The sequence below is a fragment of the Lissotriton helveticus genome, chromosome 3_1 (assembly GCF_964261635.1).
Source record: "Lissotriton helveticus chromosome 3_1, aLisHel1.1, whole genome shotgun sequence".
Taxonomy (NCBI): Eukaryota; Metazoa; Chordata; class Amphibia; order Caudata; family Salamandridae; genus Lissotriton; species Lissotriton helveticus.
The window spans coordinates 1,648,256,858-1,648,277,055 of NC_136061.1; the positions used below are offsets into that span (position 1 = coordinate 1,648,256,858).

General features: G+C 42.2%; 1 protein-coding gene across 1 annotated transcript in view; it reads left to right on the plus strand.

Moving 5' to 3' along the window:
* The window catches only part of ESYT3 (extended synaptotagmin 3), a 241,697-nt gene that overhangs the window by 139,668 nt on the left and 81,831 nt on the right, over nucleotides 1-20,198 (plus strand). Inside the window, exons 6-7 of the mRNA XM_078682402.1 lie at nucleotides 704-793; nucleotides 5,408-5,463. Of these exons, the coding sequence (XP_078538528.1) occupies nucleotides 704-793; nucleotides 5,408-5,463 (146 nt within the window). The remainder of the gene's footprint in view (nucleotides 1-703; nucleotides 794-5,407; nucleotides 5,464-20,198) is intronic.

Genomic DNA, 20,198 nt, shown 5'->3' on the forward strand with positions numbered 1-20,198 from the left:
CCTGGATTCAAAAGTCCTCCCCTATGTAATGGCGGGCTTGCACTGTACTGAAGAAACACATTCAGGGCAGATGCTATTTTAAAGTCTTCATGAGGCTTTGAGAGACCAAGAGAGGAAGACGTGGATTCGTTGTGTATAAACACTGTCACCAACTGATGTCTTTGCCACAGCCTTTCACCTGTTCTGTTGTATCTGTGCAGACAAGGACATGACTGCAGTTCATGGGACAGGGCGCATGGTATAACAGTGCTTGCAGCCATTGCTTAATTTGAGACGATGGTTGCAGGCCGGGCCATCCAGCACTTATTTTTGGGCCCCAGGACTAAATTTGCATTACCAGACTTCAACAAAGAACAAAAGAGAAGATGAGGAAGACGGGAAAACAGTGACAAAGGGTGGGGAGCAGGTATGAAAAAGAATCTGAAGAAGGTATATAGAATAGTAGGGAGTGTCTAGTGGTGGAAGAAAGGGGCTAAAGACTATTCAGCCGTGGTATTCGTCAACCCTAGCCATCAAGCTTCTGAGGAAAACATGGAGTGTGGCACTTAATTTTGTACAAATTTAGCACTGCATGCCATGTAGCGTTTTTCGAGAGCGCAAACAAAATACCAAATGTTTTCCCTTTCATATTTGATTAGGATTTCATCCAATTGTTCTTTACAACCTGCGTTTTTTAATGCCTTGCCTTCCGTGCTGTTTTCAGATACATGGCACTCTGCGGGTGGTGCTGGCCCCCCTCCTCGCCGAAGCGCCCTTCGTTGGAGCTGTGACGATGTTCTTTATTCAGAAGCCGGTGAGTGACGTCACATTGCTTGGACCCTGCAGTATCCACCTGTGGAAAGGTTCAATGCTTCTCTTCTACTGTGGGCAGCGGGTGGAAGGAGCAAGAGTGCAAGAAGGTACACGATGCACGGGTGGCGAGGAGGGACAGTGTGTGTAGGCCAGGAGTGGGAAAAGCACACAGAAGCCTGAGGGGAAGGCGCAGCGATGGGTAGGCCAGTGTTCCAAAGCCATTTGTCCATGTCCTAGCCACCACAACTGTTGAATATGCCGCGCCTCACCCATTAATTTGTCTAACTACCTTAAAATGCAAAGATTCGATTATTTGAGGCAATACACAAGCCTTTGTAATCGCATAGAATATTTATATAGGACTTTGTATGTATGTTTGTGTATTTGTGTGTATATAAATACTTGCACACATCTGTTACTGCTCCAAACGGTCTTAAAGTTGGTACTAAATTTGATACTTGTTGCATCCTCTTTTGAATGCCTCAAGTAAGGCTCTTCATTTTTTTAAATGTTGTGGAATGCCTGAACTTTTTATAGTCTATTGCCTGTGGGTTTTTTTTCTCTGTAACTCACTTAACCGTGTAAAATATTATGTTGCCACCTACTTGTAACGTCCGCATTGAGACCACTAGCCCTAACATGCCTAGTGCTGAAGGCTAAACAACCAAACTAACTGAAGGCCATCATCACCCACTTGACACTGGGCCTACTGACAGCTGTGGGTGTTGCCTCATGCTTTGCCCTGATGACTGAGGGTAACCTTCAATTTCCCCCTTTTTCAGGATGTTCCTTATATGCATGCATTATACATTCCGATTGTTTCAGTGAGTGGGTGAGGTGTCCGCTGGGCCCCGTGTATGCGTTTTCTTGTGTAGTTGTGACATTGTTTAGTGGGTTAATACACACATTGCATATATCTTTGCATAACCTACAGGTGTACCGGTCTGTTTTCTGTGTGAGGGAAGCTTGCAGTGTTGCCTACTTTGTATCCGTTCTTAGCGTCTCTGTATACGAATGAGAAGCTTGCACTGCAGCTGCCTGCTCAGAACTTATTTTTTTTTTTTCCTCCACAAGGAGCTCACAGTGCTGATAATAGCGCTGCACCTTTTTGTGGGCGAGGACAGCTTGCAGGGCCGGACTGGCCATAGTGGGCACCGGGCAATCCCCCCGTGCGCCGCACGGGTGGGGGTCGGTTTTGGGCCCCTGGGGGCAGTTTTTGTTACAGGGCTGCTTTTGAAACATGCACTGTGGCTGTTTTGCTGCATGTTTTGGATCTGTTGTGTGTGCTAACGGAGCGGTGCTGTTCATGCTCTGCTGAAGCCTGTTTGTATGTGTGACTTGCACTGTTGTTGACCGATGGTGTGAGCAAAAAGCTCGATGCCTGTTGGTATACGAAGGTATGAGGGAAGCATGCACTGCTTCTTGAGCACTACTACCCAGGGCTGCAAAAACCTTTGGGCCTGACTGCTAGATAATACAGATGTTGACTTCTGAAATGGATGCTAAAATCCAGACTTGCGCCACAAGAATTTGACTCAATATACCAGGCCTTTTATGTTGGCGGCCACCTCAAGACCTGTACACAGCACACCTCTCTAAATAGAACCCAGTTTGCTTCAATTCTAGAAATTTAAAAAAATCAGTTTTTTTAATGATCTCAGAAGTGCCCAGTGGAATTATAATCAATTTTTTTTTATTTATTCTTAATTCTAAGCTCTACACAAACAGCTAGCAAAAAGCTATGTGTACCCTGGAATAAAGTGGATAGGGATAACGTAAAATATCTTCACCGTCAAAATTAATCCTTTTGTTAATGTATGAATGATTTCAAAGTGTTTATTAATACACAGTATGTTAAAACCCTTGATGGTGTAATGTAAGACACATATCCAAAACAACTAATCCTGCTTTATCTTAATGAGTGGAAACAAGGAATACTGACTTCCCTGAACAGGTTTTGAGTTGTTTTTTAAGGTTATATGATTGAGAAGCAAATGCCAAGGAAAGCGGTTTCCCAGTGCTCATCGGAGCATTTTTGGAAGTTTGCAGTAAAAACGTGGCTGGTGTTGTGAAACGGAAACTTAGCCGTGGGAGACGGCAAATCCCAAGAGGTGTTCGTCAATGAAGCTGCGTCTCTTATTGGGGAGCCGCAATAGGCTTCTTGGGATAGCCGGTATATCTTCGTAATTTTAACAACCCATCATGGCAAGAATGCTGTATTGTAGATCAGCTGAATAATTGGTTTGTTGTAAATGTAGATGTAAGAAATCTGCATAAGCAGTATTTGATTTGGCATAAGAATTGGGGAGTTTTAAAAACGTTTTTAAACCCTTATGCGAATGCAAGAAAGGTTTGGTGGTTTTTGGAAACCTCTGGCAAATAACTTGGCCCTAAATCCTCTGTTGGATAGTAGAGAGACAGGAAACATGAGGATTATGTGTAGGCCACATTATTGTCAAGGTTCTTAGGGGATAGTCCGAGTCAACAGTGCCATCTTAAGGAGTTTGGGGGCCCTGAGCAAGACTTATTTTGGGGGCCCTTGTAGGGAACAAATTTGAATGTTATTACCCATTTCCTGCCAATTCAAGCTTGCATAATGCCAAACAATGCTAAATTATATGTTAAGCTTTAATATGAACACAAAAAAAACGTTTAAATATGTCTTGGCCTGGACCCCAAAATCCTTAAGATGACACAGGGGACAGAGGTAGATGTAGGCGGAGCGTGAGATCATTTGAATAGACGGATGTCAAATATAGAGATGGATCACTTGCGCAGGGAACCCCTTACAAGGCGAGGACCATGGGCAATTGCCCACGTTGCCCATGCCTTAAAACTTCTCTGTGAGGCAATCATGGTCCCGTCATTTTTCCTTCATTGCTCCACTCCTCTCGTCTCCTCCTCCATCTCCATAAGAAAGGTGTGGAGTGCTCATCTAATCCTCTGGTTGAGCTTGTCATGCTCCTTCCACCCACTTCTAGTCCTAGTAGGCCCGTTTAGCAAGATAAAAGGTTGTGGGATCCTGAATGTGGTATTTTCTTTGGTTTTAGAACACCATGGTGACCGCTGCAGGGAATGGCCAGGGTCATAGTGAAGCAGCAGCTGCCTGACGTCTGCTTAGAGTGTGTCCTCACTCAGCTGACCAGCTGATGCGCTGGCCTTCATAGGGGCCAAGAACACAGCCGCAGAAATTGAGATTCTAGAGAATGCATGTGGAGAACAACGAAGACCATTGATATTGTTGGATGCCCTACGTGCTCCAAAGTAGACTGCTTCGTATTTAATTTTAGACCCAATTAAGGAATGTTCCACTTGGCGCAGACAACTCTGTGGCTCCATGAAGAATGCCTTCAATGGGAGAACTGTGCTTACTTCTTAAATTAAGAGCTTCATTTAGTCACTGAAACTGCCTGAGTTAAAGTCAAACAAGTCCGTTGATCAGATGAAAATTGTGGTATTGAGGATGGTGAATAGATGTGAGAATGTCTTTTGGTTTTGTTTACCAGATACTGAGGATGTAAGTATGGATCCCAGTTTGGGCTGGTCATGGCAAGCAGCTGCTGATCCTTTCTGAACATTTGATACTCTTGGCATTGCCTTTGCGACATTTGGCCTAGGTGCCCACGAGGGCAACGATGGAAACAGTAAAAGTATGTCTAAAGGCGCTGTTTACGTTTTGTAGTTTACACTGTTTGCCCTTAATCTACCATTTTCGAAATAAATTAAATGCTGTAGGTAGGATAATAGCCCAACTCTGATGTGATGTGAGGTCAAAGGTCTCTTGAAGTCATTTCCGCTACCTCTGACATTTTGGAGAATCGATGCCCTTGGATGTACGTGGGATTTCGTTTGGTTTTCTTCGATTTAGAGATCCATTAGAGAGAATCTCTATCCTGCCCTATTGAGAATGTGATCTTGTGCAGCGTTAGATGACCATTGATGCACATACAAAATCTAATATGGTTGTCACATAAGTAAACACGCTTGCTAGTAGGGGTACACAGTGGATGAAGGTGGCTTCCTTTGGGAGGGTGAAAGGATGCATTGCTGGACCATATATTATTGTTTTCAGGACTTTGAAACTACTGGCTTACTTGCAGCGGTTATTCATGAGTGAGAAACCACAATTAAAAGTTCTTGTTCCATAGAGATTCAAAACAAAAGCCTTTGTGGCTGAGATCCATGTTAGGGGTCAAAGCACAACCGAATTACAAATGAAAACGTTAGCCTTGAAGGGCAGCCTCAGTAATTCTGTTTCCACCGGACTCTGACCTCTCGTTTTTGAACCTCCAGGTAAGCACACCTTTCATAAATCGCACAATCTGCTCTACGTTTCTCTGACGCTGGGCTTCTGCTATAATGATTCAAAATATTGTTGGGGATGAATAGTACAAGCTTTGCTCCTTTGAAATGCCCTATCTTAAGTTCCACGGAAGCAAAATGGCTTAAATGCAGGGTTTGGAATGAACAAATAAATGTTTTGAAGAAATAATTGGGTTGTGAGACTTGAGCGGAAAAAATATATATTCAAAAATCAATGGCTTGCTATTTGTAGGTCTTTCGCGTGAATAGGAAATTTGTAGCTAACTTATTTTCTCTATATTCTTTATTCCAGCATCTGGACATCAATTGGACAGGATTAACCAACATCCTTGAAGTACCTGGACTCAGGTAAAAATAATCTTGTTTCACAGCTTAAAGAAACATGCCCACAGGCTTCTGTATTGTGACAGGGAGTTTTTCATTTCTTGGTTATAGTACAAAGTCTTTCAGAAACAAAACACCACTGAAAAGGCAGATCTAGGGGTGGCGTGTTTGAAGGAAGCAAAATGATGTTCGGTACTGTTGAAATGGAAGCACAAATCGCGTCCTCGCAAAGTTTCCGGTTTGATGAAATTAACACAAGTGATACCTATTGTTAGAAATTGCTTTTTTTCAATTAGCATACAGTGACCTGCACCCTTACATAGTTTGGTTTATCTGGAAGGCTTGTTCTTTTTAATTTGGCTGCCCTACTAAACCTAAAGGTGCGACTGTTCTAGAGGTGTTTAGAGGCTGCTCTAACGCATCACGGGCCAGATGAAATCAACCTAGTGACCAACCTATAACTATCATCAGTGTTCACCTACATGCCAACATTTTAAAAGAGAAATGTGGCATATTAAAAAAAAAAAAAGAAGAATCAGAAGAATGTTTTTCTCCCATTGACTTCTGTTGAGGCCTGAATCTGGTCTATTGGCTTGTATGGGACTTGCAAGTGTGTTGCTGCAGGATCGAATGTAAAAAATGCAAATATAAGTTTTTTTCTTACCTGTCAGGAGCACAGAGAAAACCCTGTGGCAAGCAGAGAGAGCTTTGTGCATTTACCTGCAGGAGAAGGTTACTGCAGTGCATACCCCAAATGGCGTGGGTTGTTACACCTAGGGTCGATAAGAAATGTAAGGCCTCCACACATACAAGGCTAGTTACCACATGTCTCTCTAGTTGTGCATAGAGCTAGCAAACGAGCTAGCACAAAGGTCACAGGTGATTCTCCCTCTCCAGACTGGGAGAGGAAGAAAATTGATGCTGGGGACAAAAGAGACTAGAACACAATAGGGCAATCCAATTTTTCCTAAGAAACTGGGTACAATATTCCATAAACAAAGAGTATTCCTTGAGGAATTATTTTAATCCAAGCTACTACACTATTTTACATCGGTCCACAATATGGATCCGAAAGAAGAATCAGACAAATTAAGAATCAAACTCATGAGTATATAGAAGAACAAATAATTCTTTTTATTTCATTTTCTATTCAAATATGATATACATTTTTATACAAATAACACAACAGGCATCTCCAAAGAATCCCTTCATCTGTCTCAATTTCTATAGACAAGGGATAAGTGGAGGTGTTGTCACTCCTTTTAACACAAATAACCTTCACATCTTCTATAACCCCAGCTTATCTAAGGTTTAATAATCATGGGATATGACATAGAAAACCAAATCAAGCCACGTGTGAGGTTCTAAAGGAAGTAAAGTCGATGTTCGGTCTTTGATGGCCAATTAGGTCCGTGAGACTATCTTCAGGACTCTGTGTTGTGGAGTGAATCACTCCTGTGAATACTGACACAAATATCATCAATCACACTTGTTGGTTAAATCCATAAAGACTTGTTGTGCTGAAGCTAAAAGAACCTTGCCCATCCCACCCATACCTCATTCTACTCGTTAGAAAGGGGCTTCTATGACCTTCTTAGGTAATCTACCTAGCTGACATCTGTAAAGCAGCTATTTGGTCCACTCATTATACATTTACCAAACATTACTGCATGGATGTCCTGGCCAGACAACAAGCAAGAGTTGGCCACGCTGTCCTACGTTCACTTTGCCAGTCATCTGCAACATCCTCTAACTAATCCATCCCTTTTGGGAGCACTGCTTTACAGTCTATGCACAGCACATGTATCTACAGACACACGTGCCCCAAACGTAAAATGTTACTTTGTAAGCAGCTGTTCGTGGCATGTAGTACTGTAGATTCACATGCTTCGGCCCTCCTCCCCGGTCACCTGTGGTTGTTGCAGGTATTCTTTCCTTTCGCTTTCTTTAGTACTTTGCTTTGCATGGTCCTCTTCACCTCTCTTTATGCTCATCTCCAATCTCGCCCTCTGTATGATAAAAAATAATCTAACAATGGAGCTGATACCCATGCACATTTCTACTAGCGGGAAGAGTAACTTGATTCCATGACTCGAAAAGACTTACTTAGAAGAAAAACAGGTTGCGCACGTCCAAGCCCAAAACTAGACAGTGGAAGTATGCAAGCCTTGTGAATTAACAACACTACATGCCACGAACAGATGCTTACAGGGTAAGTTACAATTTCTTCACTTATGTTCCCACACATCTCCTGGTGAGAGTTGAGGTTTACACAATACTCGAGGTTAGGCCTTACTAGTGACTGCTCACTGATAATGTGAACATCCATCTGACTGAGCATTGCAGCAGCCCTCTTATTCACCATGCGGCCTTGTTGCCTGGTTCATCCATTTTTAGGTCACCGAATCGGCTGACAGTCCATCTCTATTTAGATGACCTTTAAGTCTTCCTCCTGTACTGTGACTCGAGGTTTCTGCTCCCTAAACGTGTGATTTGGTACTTGACTGCATCATGCCATTGTTGCCGCCTCCTAGACAATTACTTTTGCTTTTCTGAATCACGCCTCATTGCGACTCTTGTTTGTTGCATCCAGTAGAAGTATTATCATGCTAGCTCCATGGTGGGAATAGAGGTCCATGTTACCAGTGTATGACTGATCCAAGCTAGGATAAATGCACCTTTCGGAAGCTGGTGGATTTTTTTTTTTGCCAACCAAGGCAGACCAAGAAAGGTTTTGAAGGTGTAGGTTTATAAACTAAGTTGCAATCCTTTAACATGTTCCCTGCACTAGGTTCAAGATTATTGGAACTTCACCTTTTTGCTATGATAGCTCTCGCATTTTCCTTGCTTGCAAACGTTGCATTTTGATTGTCGTGCAATGAGTTATTTTTGTTGCAATGACTATTTTTGCAGAGCCTTAGGGGAGTGTTCTGCGTTTCAAGTTTCCAAACTTTCTCGAGGCAACCTTTATTCGCTTGTTGTCGTTGTGCATCTCACAGTTCGATTGACTTGTACTGACTAGTGTTTCTGTACATGCAAGGACTTGAGCACAACTTTGGATTTCAAAGACCCTGGCCTCTGGTCATGAAACTTGACTGGCGGGTTTTCTACCTTTTATTGTCAAGTTTTGGTTAATAGTGTGCTAAATGTGAGCATTGAGAGTGGGGACGTTTATAGAGCACAAGGCCTTTTTTAAATGTTAAAACTGACCGAATACTTGCATTAGTTGTGTATGGGTCATTTCGTGAGAAAATACTTTAATGTTGAATTTTCAAATAATTGAAGGCCCAGCATTTGATACCAAAGATTGAACAACAGAAATGTAAAGATTAGAATGGCCTTTGTCCTTTTAGGTCTTTGGGCTTTTTAAGTCGCAGCTTACTAGACCGTGCAGATGTCTGTCTGGTTTGCTAAAAAATATCCTTGGGAAATTCAGAAAGCTTCCATGGAAGTGCCTTCCACCTGTTGCTTACCATTGGCTTAGTGGTCTGTAACTCACATTTTCTGACTTTCTATTTCCTGGCTTTATTTGTTTTAGGCTGTCCAGGGCGCATTCATCCCTTCCAAGGAGCATAGCCTTTTCATACCAACACCCCTTGTCTATTTCTTTGAGTGTGCCTTTCTGTAAGCAGGCCTGTTAATCTTGTTCTTATCTTGTCACATTTGCTTTGCATTCGAAGACAAGAGGTCAAATGTAAAACCCCTTCTTCTGAGGGAGCTTGGTGTTTCCTTTTCTTTCTCTGACTTGAAAGCAAGAGGATTTATGTGACCATCTTCTTGGATACTGGGGGTAGGAACGTTTTTTTAGCACACAACATTTAAATGAACCACAAATGAAACACATTTTTGTTAATTCTGAAATGTGTTGGAGACAAATACTTTATGATCAAAACAAATCCATACACTAGGTGATGCCTATTCCACACATTATCGTTTGTTCGCTTTATAATTTTAATAGTAAGACTGTATGTTTGTACAAATATAGTGGTCATTTCAATTGGAAATGTGTTGTCTGTGATGGCTGTGTGCTATCACACATGAATACTCTGGTCAACTCCACTCCACTCTGAACCACTCCACGCCTCTCTACTCCACTCTGCACCACTACACAGAACGCCACTGCACTTTACTCCTCACTACTGTACTCTACACTACTTTACTCTATAGTCTTCACAACTGCACTCTTCGGCACTCCAGCCTAAGCCACTCCAATGTACGCCGCACTACTCCACTCTACGCCACTGCATTCTACGCCACTCTGCAACTCTGCTCCACTGCACTGTATGCCACTACACTCTATACGCCAATGCACTTTACTCTGTAACGCTCAACTCTACGCCCCAGCACTCTACGCCAATCCCATCAGTCTAATGTTCTATGCGCCACTGCTTTCTACACCACTTTACTCTATGCCACTGCACTCCACCCTGCACTATTCCACTCTACTTTGAAAAAATGTACTCTGACACTGCACTCTAGGCCACTGCGCTCTACTCTACACCAATACATTGTACGCCAGTGCACTCTATGCCACTGCACTCAGACACTCTATTTTGCACTCTATGCCACTCTAGTCTGCATCACTGCACTCTACAGCACTGCACTCTGCATCACTCAATGCTATGCCTCAGCACTCACTGGCGCTCTATGAAACACCTCTCTACACTGCTGCACTCTAAGCCAGTGCACTCTTTGCCACTCTACTCTGCACCACTCCCGTTTTCACTGCTGCAGTCTTCTATGCAGCACCCTAATCTACGTAACTGCACTCTCCGCCGCTGCACTCTCCGCCGCTGCACTCTCCGCCGCTGCACTCTCCGCCGCTGCACTCTCCGCCGCTGCACTCTCCGCCACTGGACTCTCCGCCACTGGACTCTCCGCCACTGGACTCTCCGCCACTGGACTCTGACACTATAATCTGCTACACTCTAACCCATTGCACTCTCTATACCAGTCCACTCTACTTTGTGCCACTCCACTGTGTGCCACTCTACACGACTTGACTATATGCCACTCCACTACTCAACGTGCTGCCACTCCACTCTACAACATTCTACTCCACTCTTTGCCATTCCACTCTGATACATTATTGTTTACAATGGAGCAAAATATGTTGGGGTCGTTTATTTCCTAGCGTGTAGTGTATTTGGTTCCCTGATGAGGGTTACCTGTATATTCAGCTACTTTCTGAATTTCTTGTTGCTAAGAGCAGTTCTGATGTTGATGGGTACCTTGTTGGAGGAGCCCTGCATTTAGTTGTTTTTGTTGTTGTTGCTTAAAGTATATTTACTATATACAGTCCAGTCACAGCAAATATGCTTTTTACTTGCAAAAGATGGCAAATATATTAGTCGGGATGTGTGTGTTTTTTAGTCTGCTACATAAAAACACAAAAAATCACCAAAATGTGTTTGTTTACCGAAAACGTAGTTGAGGCTTTAGTTTTAAAATAAGTGTATTATTCCAGGGAAATACATTTGCGGTCTTCGGGTGAGTCGTCTGTCGATTAAGGAACTTGAGGGCAACCCCTCAATCTTTGTTACGAATTTTCCATGAAAACCCCAGAAGTTACTGCTAGAACAGGCTTAACGAATTGTCGAGCCGCTCAGTTTGCAGCTTTGGCTTTCAGGGGATAGCGAGGCTGAACAGTCACGGTTTAAACTTAAATAGTACTCAATGAATTTGATTTTCCAGCTATTTGTATTATTTGCAGCTATGTTAAATATTGAACATGAAATCCTGAGCATAGCAACACGAGTGGTTAGATTGTCTGACCCCTGTGATGCATGTCAGCTTTGTGGTCCAATTTCAACGTGTTTTGCAAGCATAGCATTGTGCCCTGTATGTGTCCTCAGGGCACCAGAGTAGATCAGAGAAAGGCCTTGCAGTCACAACCAGGTTGTTAAAAGTTTCTGTCATGAACCAGTGCATGTGGAGTCTGGTGTCTCATGCTGTAGAACCAGAAGAAGCCGGGGAGGAGTTCCAGCACCCCTCATTCTGGTTACCTTTGACATGCAGTGGCAACAGCCACCACGGCTGGGAGGTATCATCCGAACCGCAGTGCAATCATTAAAGTGGGGTGCAGTGAGTAGTTGGCTATGAAAGGCCACAACACAATCTGCTGAAGAGGCTTGGGCAGGCAACAATGGGTAAACTTGCAGTAGAAAGGGGTTCACCCTACAAGGCTTCCTAAGTGATCTTCATCTAATCGTAAGGTGCCACTAGTAAAGAGGGCAATGTCTTTTGCAGGAATAGTGGTGCAGGAAGATGCGATTTCAGTATTTGCCACTATTCGACCTTTGAAGTCTGGGCATTGGCAGGGCAGTCTGATCTCCGGCAGCTCTTCACAACGAGGTCCTCACATTAGCGAATTGTAGCTTCTGCACCAAGTAGTTCTTTGAGTGTGCTCTGGCAATGTACCTCCTTTTCCTCAGATGTCTCAAAAAGAAGGCCTTACTTTTCAATCCTGGAGCATAACCCCTACTGTTACTGGTCACACAGCTTTCCTGTCTCTGAAGCAGTCCTTCCTTCTTAGCTGCTGCATGTAGCCCTGCTGAGTGGAAACATGAACATGGATTCTTGGCTCACAGGGCCAGCTCATATCCAGAAGCAGAGACAGATGGGGTCAGGCCAACTGACCAATCAGATAAAAAGCCACACTTGAATTTTGGGGGCATCCAACCAATGCCAAGTGCCTCTTCATGAAGGAACCGTTCTGTTCCATGGATACCAGTACCGCACTATCTGCAGTGGCGTATTGGAAACTTGACGGGCCCCCCTGCAAGGTACGTGGAGGGGCCCCCTCCGGGCTCAATCAGGAGCTCCCGGCCGTAGCACTGTGCTGAGTTGGCCTCCCGCTCTGCGGGGGTCTATGTTATGCCCCTGGCAATCTGCTAATTCACTCTGATCCCCTTGTGGTGGCAGGCATCCCATAACATTCATTGGATGTGTATACCTGCCCAACCCACCAGTATCTGATGGTGGGCTCAGCTCTCCTTGCCCGAGCTTGACACAGGATGCCCTATCCTTACTAGCAGTGTTTAGTAGTGGTCGTGGCCACAGTCCATTGTCCGGGTGTTCCTTCCCAGGCCACAGGCTGATTCACTTGATGCAGAGAAGCTAATCAGAAGGAAATGACCTTGCTGTGCTGTACCAGAACCAGACCAAACATTCCTGGTTTTCCAGAGTGCAGGAGGTAGGGAGGGCTAGCAGACAGTAGCACAGGAGTCCTGCAAGGAGGAAGAGATGGATAACTTTCGGATTTACACATACGCTACACCCTACAATGCTGAGGCTACATACGGACAATAACACTCCCATACTGGAGTTCCCCAATAACGATGGATATAGCCACTTCTTTTACAGACCTCCCCCACTCAATGGGCTTGAGGGTACCTGTTCATGACACAAGTTATGGATTTACCAAGGAGAGCCAGAAGGCAACCTTCCCAACATGAGGTACGGGCAAAATGGCCTCTGCCTAGTCCCCGGCAATTAGCTGCAGCCCTTCATTAGTTGACCTGAATATGAAGATCATACTCTTCCTTGTTTTAAGGAGTTGTGTATATATATATATATATATATATATATATATATATATATATATATATATATGTATATATATGTATGTTTGTATGTAGTATTTTTGTAGCACAAACCTAAACAACAAGCATTGGCAAATCCAATAAGTCTCACCCAGCATCCCAGATGTAGTGCTGCATGGTTCAAGAATAACAAATAACTTTTGATGGAGACGTCCATATAATTTTATAGGTGTGCGCTCTACGTGTTCTCAAGGCTAGAAAAAGGCTGTTTAGTTACCAGTCTCGAGCTCAGCTGGAGATAAACAAGACTTCTATACATTGTCTGCAACCTTATATTGAGGGGGCGGGTAAATGCATTGAATATCATGTCTGATTCGGAAGTGCAATGTGTCACTCATTTGACTGCATGAGTGAGGGCTAGTGTTAGAGCTCCACTATAAGGGCAGCATTATCAGGATGAGTGGTGTCAAGTTGGTGATTTTTAACCATTATTTGTAAGTTAATTGCTCAGTGATGAGGTTGAAAGTGAAGTGTTCTCCAAGCACAGGCAAGGAATGGCTCCCTTGCTCATTGAAAGCCTGAGAGATGTACTAACACTGTCAGTTTTTGTAAAATGTCACTGCCCTTCGTGAAACTGTTTCGAATGTCTTGTACCCTTTTTACGTCTGCTGTCTGAAAAGACCCATTATGATGATTTCATCAAAAGACACGAAGTGGACTTTAGATTCGCCCAGGAGAGTATTTCTAGGTCTTTCCTTATAACGTTAGGAAGGGTTGGACTGGAAAATAGTGCAGTCAGGCAGTGCCCGATGGGCTGGTCTGGCAAGTCAACGTGTGGGCCATTTTTTGGGCTGTTTGTGTACATGCTCTATGATCTGCTTGGCTGTTTTTTTACTGCTCAATTCACTAATATTTAAAAAAGCATTACCTGCAGTAAGCTCAATATTCATGCAGTCTCCCATAGCTTGCAAAAACTCCTACAGTATGTCTTTAAAATTCAAAACGACCTAGTTTGCAAACCTGAGACACTTTTTCAGCGAACTTATTCTCTATTGGGGACCACTTTTATTTTTGTGCCCAGGCCTATTTTCTGTCCCATTCCAACACTGCTGTTAGTTGTTTGGCTTATCATTCCAACTGCGATATGGGGGACGGGAGAGGGGGACTGTTTCTCAGCGAAGACCAATATTTACTGAACCATGAATCATTACATTCTCCATCCCACAAATGCAGTGTTTAGATGAAGCCATCGTTTTTTGTTACATTTTACCGTGCTTTAAAAAAATACATTTTTTAGTCTGGGCTTAACATGTAAGTGAGTCATATTGGCTTTGGGAATGCATGTTTTGAATGGCAATGTGAGTGTTTAGCTTTATAAGAAGACAGTAAAACATTTCCTATATGAATAAAATGTTTCATGCCTGTCAGCTTGAGGTTACGGTGTCTTTCGTTTTTTCATATTTCTTGACACTGCTGTGCTGCCTGCTGAGCTCCTTTGATGGGATAGTAATCGTTCTGGTACATGCCCCGTAAAGATGAGATCACGTGAGGGTAAAATTCAGGACAGATGCAAAAATCCAGAAACTGAGCGCGCATATGATACTTCAACAGGGAGTCAACCAATTTGAAGCCAGTGCCCAGGTAGCAGGTGGTGATTCCAATACTTAAGGCTGTAGAGTTGACTAACGTAGAGACTTGATGGGAAATATAGAAAAAAGACCAGCAGGCTTAAAAGTATTGCAATCAAGAACAGACTAACAACTAGTCATAGGGGATTTTGCTAAAGGACAAGTGGGAAGCCCAAAGTAAAGATGGAAGAAGTGCTAAAGGGTAATTCAGACCTACAAAAAAGAGGGAGCAGTAGATTTTCGGAGGAACTGCTCTCCGAAGCAGCAGCTTAGGATCTTTCAGAATGGACCTTATTCCCCCAAAACAAGAGGAGGAAGGTAGAGAAGCTATTTTTTTGGTTTCTGTGCCCACTGAAAAATGGCAGACATGCCTGAATGAGAAAGTATTAGTAAACCTAGAAACAGTGACTGCATTGCGCAGCCTTCATCATTCCTCAATTAGTCTAGTAATAAGGACAGAATGACCAAAAGAGTTGGAAGGATTCTTCATGAAAGGTAAAGACAAAACCCAGAAAATTGTTGAATAGCGTACAAATATATTACATAGGATTTAAGTATGAGAAATCAAATCCTTAAATCTCTACAGGTGCCATGTTATTGGTCGGTCTGTGAAAACTTAAAATCCTTTCTGCAGGCCTAAAATAACACATCTCAGAAAAGATTAGCTGTGTGATGAAGCACCAGCAAAGTCCATGCAGAGGAGAGGAAGTGTTCCAAAAACGAAAATGCAGTGGAGGCCATCCCCAGAGGAGGCTGAGATTGTGGTTTCATAGGAAATCTTGAACTAAATAAAACAAAGCCAAGTACAAATCCTTAGGTGGCATGAAGATATCCTTTATCTGACTGCCGAAAGATAAAAGAAACCTCCAGACGTTGCTAGGAATGAAGGGCGTTAAAAAAAAGTTCATGTTGAAACTCTAAAGAAAGGACACCTTTAAAGATGTGTGCACGCTTACAAATCAACTTTCACCCGTGGGGTTGTCTGAATATTCCATCTGTGACCTGAGATATAACTCAGACTGCTGTGACTCCTGTTTTCTCTCACTAGATACACAGAGAACTTCATTTTCCCACTAATACATTACTAGTATGTGCAAAGAAAACACTATGGGGCAAGTCCCGCCCACTAAGTTCTGTTTCAGAAATGGTCAGTCATGGGCCAGGAGAAACCAAGCAATTTTCCTTGCTCCTGGTACAGCAAACTTCCATGGACTAACTACCTCGCACTTGGATTAAACAAGAGTTTGCACTTTTAGGAAGGTCCTAAAAATCTGTTTTTTGTGTCATTTGATTGAGTAGTCTGGATTCTACAGCCTCCTTTTGGCTTTGTTAGAACCATATGCATATGGTGGTAGAACTATCTGCTAAATAAAGGTAAACTTAATAACTAACATGCAATCCAACCTAAAGAGTCTGAGTACCTAACCAACCTTTTGCATTTGATTCCAACAAACGGGCAATCGGTTCATCTGGTAGGTCAGTGCTAGTCCTCAATGAGTGTGTGTTGAATTCCATTTGAGAGCAGACGCTTTAAAACCATCACCACATCTGCCTTTCTATTTTGTGTTCTGCGTGGTTTCAATTAATTGAGGTATAAGTGATTGTGTAATGTAATGTGCCATGCACAGGTATGCATGTGAACAGACTCTTAAGACAGTAACCTGAAATACCTGTAGAATTGGTTTGCTTGTCTTGTAAATTAGTTCAAGGCGGAGTTCAAATAAGGAGGTTTTAACTTCTCTTTTAAGTCACGGTTGACCCATGTTAACACTGAGTGTGTTTGCGTAAGGGTTCAATAAAAAAAATATATAATATTTAGCTGGCCACGCCACAATGTGTATTTAGTTGGCTACATTATTAGATCTCTTCAAGAAGTGTCACCTTCCTCCTGCAGTCTTTTATCCTAAATTACCCATCCGACAGCCCCACTTAACTTTCTTTCGAGTAGCCAATAGTATTGTTTAGATGTAGATCATTGTTTTTAGACTCCGAATTTTGTTTGTAAGTATCAGTATGCAGAGCCCGGAAGTACTGCAATTACAATTGCAGTTCTAGCTTCTTGTTCAGAGGGCGGAGTTAGACGTCACGTTTTCTGTACGCAGTGACAGTCTGTATATGTGTATGATCTGATCTTTTATTCCAGTCATGTATTCACACTCTGTATGTGTGTGGCAATTAGCTTAAGTCTGGATTAACCGCGCAATTGCCATACCTTATGTCACCACTAAAGAAGAGCTTTAGGAAGCTGTACTGAGAGTAGGACAACATGTTGTGGTTTGTAACCTTTTGTTTTGGCACAAGACATGTGTTTACACTGAAAGAGTGCCTGTTTTGTCTCTGGGAAATGCTAACGCTCATTACCTTTGGACTGAGTTGGTTATGGTGACAAGCCACTAATGGTAAACGGTATAGTCCTGATTGTTCATTGTGAAAAGACATGACTGAGGTCTGATCTGTTTACTACAAAAGGTTAAGAGAAAGGCAGTATAGCGGACTTCTTTATTGTGAAACCACATGTTCAAGCCATTAAGCTTTAAAGGTGAATTGTCATTCCTCTATGTTAAAGACCGTGGCCAGGTATTTTCTTACACTGTATCTCATATATTACTGGAGTAGGCTAGGTTTTTAATGTTGGCTCTCCCCTATACCAATTCCTGGATGTAGAAAATGTTATGTGGGATAATCATTTTTAGGAGCTTATAGGAGAGGTATACATTGTTTTGGCCAAATGTACTTTTGTACATGATTGTACTTGTATGACTGCATGCAGGATGACTCCTTGCGACAAGGTGTATGCTCTCAGTACTGTAGGTCTGGTTTAGTTATGGTGACAAGCCAACAATAAAGGCTGTACGCACATATGCTGAGGAACTAAGTACCAGATGTTCATACCTACAAAGGTAGACATCTCACCTCTGTGCGAATACACAGGAGTCATCCTGTATAATCGACAATCACCATTGCTCTTTTGTATGTCTATATTGATGTAACTTTTAACCGAGGAAAAACAGCATAATCTGTGAGTTCTGATTCCAGATGTTTTTATGAACCAAGCTGTTGGACATTAGAGAGCCGAGGTGATGCAAGTTGTTTTGTGAAATGTAACTCTGATATAGTCATGCACATTTTCAATTACAATAAATACACATTGGTTTCTTGATTGTAAAAATGATTTTAAAAAAGTAAATATGCTAGGACATATTAGAAGGAAATTTGCGGGAATTTCTAAGGAAAGTATTGGTAAGTTAATAAGAGTGCTGTTGAGTTTTTATTCATACTTTTTACCTTTTGATCGTTAAAATAAAAAAACTTGATAGAAAATTCAGAAAACATCACAAAAATGATTAGAGCCATTAGGAGTTATTCTCGCAGAAGACTAGAACATTATATTTGAACACTTTCATTACATATCACCATAAAAATACAAATATTTATACAGTTTAATTCAACAGTTACCCATTCACCAGATGAATGACAGCAGGTTCATGTACTTCAACTAGTAAAGGAGTTGATGCAAGTACTGATTCTGCTTTACATTTTTTAGCAAGTCTTAAGTAGCTGCAACATTTTTTAGGTAGATGAGCCCGTTGCGGAATAAAAAACGATTAATTAGAGGACCCCTGTCTGTAGCAGCCTCGCGTTTTGAATCCACATGGTTGCCTTCAGTGGAGCCTTGACCCTAGCATGCATGCATGCATGAATGATAAGTTACCCTACCTTGAGCCTTGGTGGCTTCCCTGCTCAGCCCTCTGGTATAACTGACCCTACTAATTGGCATAGAAAACCAAACTCAACATACATGGCACATTCTAGGAGCTAAAACATAGGGACACCCAAGGAAAAAAGACAAAGGACACTAACTGACCCAACCAATTGACATTTATGGAACACTCCTAGAGAGAGGATACTGGGCATCATACATTCAGGTAGCAGGGTCCCCACCGGGGGCCAAGAAAATGGACACTGACTAGCATGGGACAGACGAGACCATGGGACAGAAAATCCCTCCCTCTTTCCAAAGTCCATGAGGACCACCACAGAGCAAACATCCAAGAAAAAGAACACGTTCACCACCCATACAAAACACAAGGCAAAAGCAAAAAATCCAAACCTAATAAATTTAGTTTTCAAAAGAGAAGATTTGTGGGATATGTTCGCACTGTTTGAGTTGTGAGTTTTTAACAAGAAGGGCCTAATGCATTTATAATGGTACATAAATACTACTACTCACGATTGTCTCTACTGTAGGACAAAGAACTTTTAGGCTGGGTTGTTAAGAAACGTTGCAAAAAGACTTATGAAGCACTGGAATACCCTGACACGTGAGTTGGCTGGACGCTCACTAATACAAGCTTTTAAATGAAAAAAACCTAAATAAAGCAATTAATGTCAGTAGGATGTCAGAGTACTGCACTGCGGAAGGAGATTGAACACCGTTTGCCGTTTGGCCCCTTCCCACAAGATTTGAAGAATTCATAGATGAATACTTGTCATTCACTGTCAGGCAGCTCTTAACACCTATAGTGAATGATTGGCCTTTTAAATGGATGAATGAGCCACTTACGTTGTGCAGTGGTTACATAGGATTGGCCAATTAGTATTTAACAACAAATGTTTTTATTTTCTATTTTTTGTTCCCCAGAATCAATGTACATGTGAAAGGCACATTGTAGTGCTTTCATATCCCATTGCTACTTTCTGAACATTGTGACATTATGTGTATATTTGTTGATTGAACTGGAGACCTCTGGAGTGAGTTCTTAATCCTTCAGAATAAAACCATTTCCAAGTTTAGTGTTTACCTCAATTTATGGAACTGACTGTTTTAAACTGGACGTGTGTTGAATGCACAAATTATTAGCGCACCATTCACAAAACCTTTTGTGCTTTCAAGTAACACTTGAGTACAAAAACCCCAGAAATCGGAATATGTGAATTATACCTCCTGACTCTGAGAATTACCATCTACGGGCTCAGCTGGTACGTCCAACTTCAGGGATTTGTCATTGTAAGATTGCAATTTGCTCATATTTTTAGGTTCAATTGGTGCTTAGGAGCGCTGAAAATCTGTCTACTAGCAATATTTTCCGGTTGGACGTACAGTGAAGAGATAGGGCCATAGGTCTGCACTTAGTGGGTTTTCACAAACATTCCCTGTGGCACTTCCCTCCCTAAAGGCAAACCTAAGTTACTCCTAACATAGATTTCCCGTGTGTATGAACGGTGTCATAGTGCCTCAAAGACGCACTTTTTTCTAAGGGCATTGTGGAAGTGATTTCACCACTATTTAAAAAAAATAGTATTTTTTTTCAGCAAAAGTCTTTCTTTTCCCCACACCTCTTTTGAAAATGGGGAAGTTGTTTACACTTTACAACGCATGGTTGTTTTCTATACTGTAGAAGTTTAGGGAAGTGTAAGAAGTGCCTTGAAATATCTTTAAAAGTGGACAACACTACCCCCATATTTCATTGGTGTGGCGGGAGGTAGGAAGAAGTTGTCTGATTGAAATGTGTTTTGGATGAAAAAGTGAAAAATAAAAGCGATATTTGTGACCTTTCCAGAATATTCTTACCTTACAACTGATGAA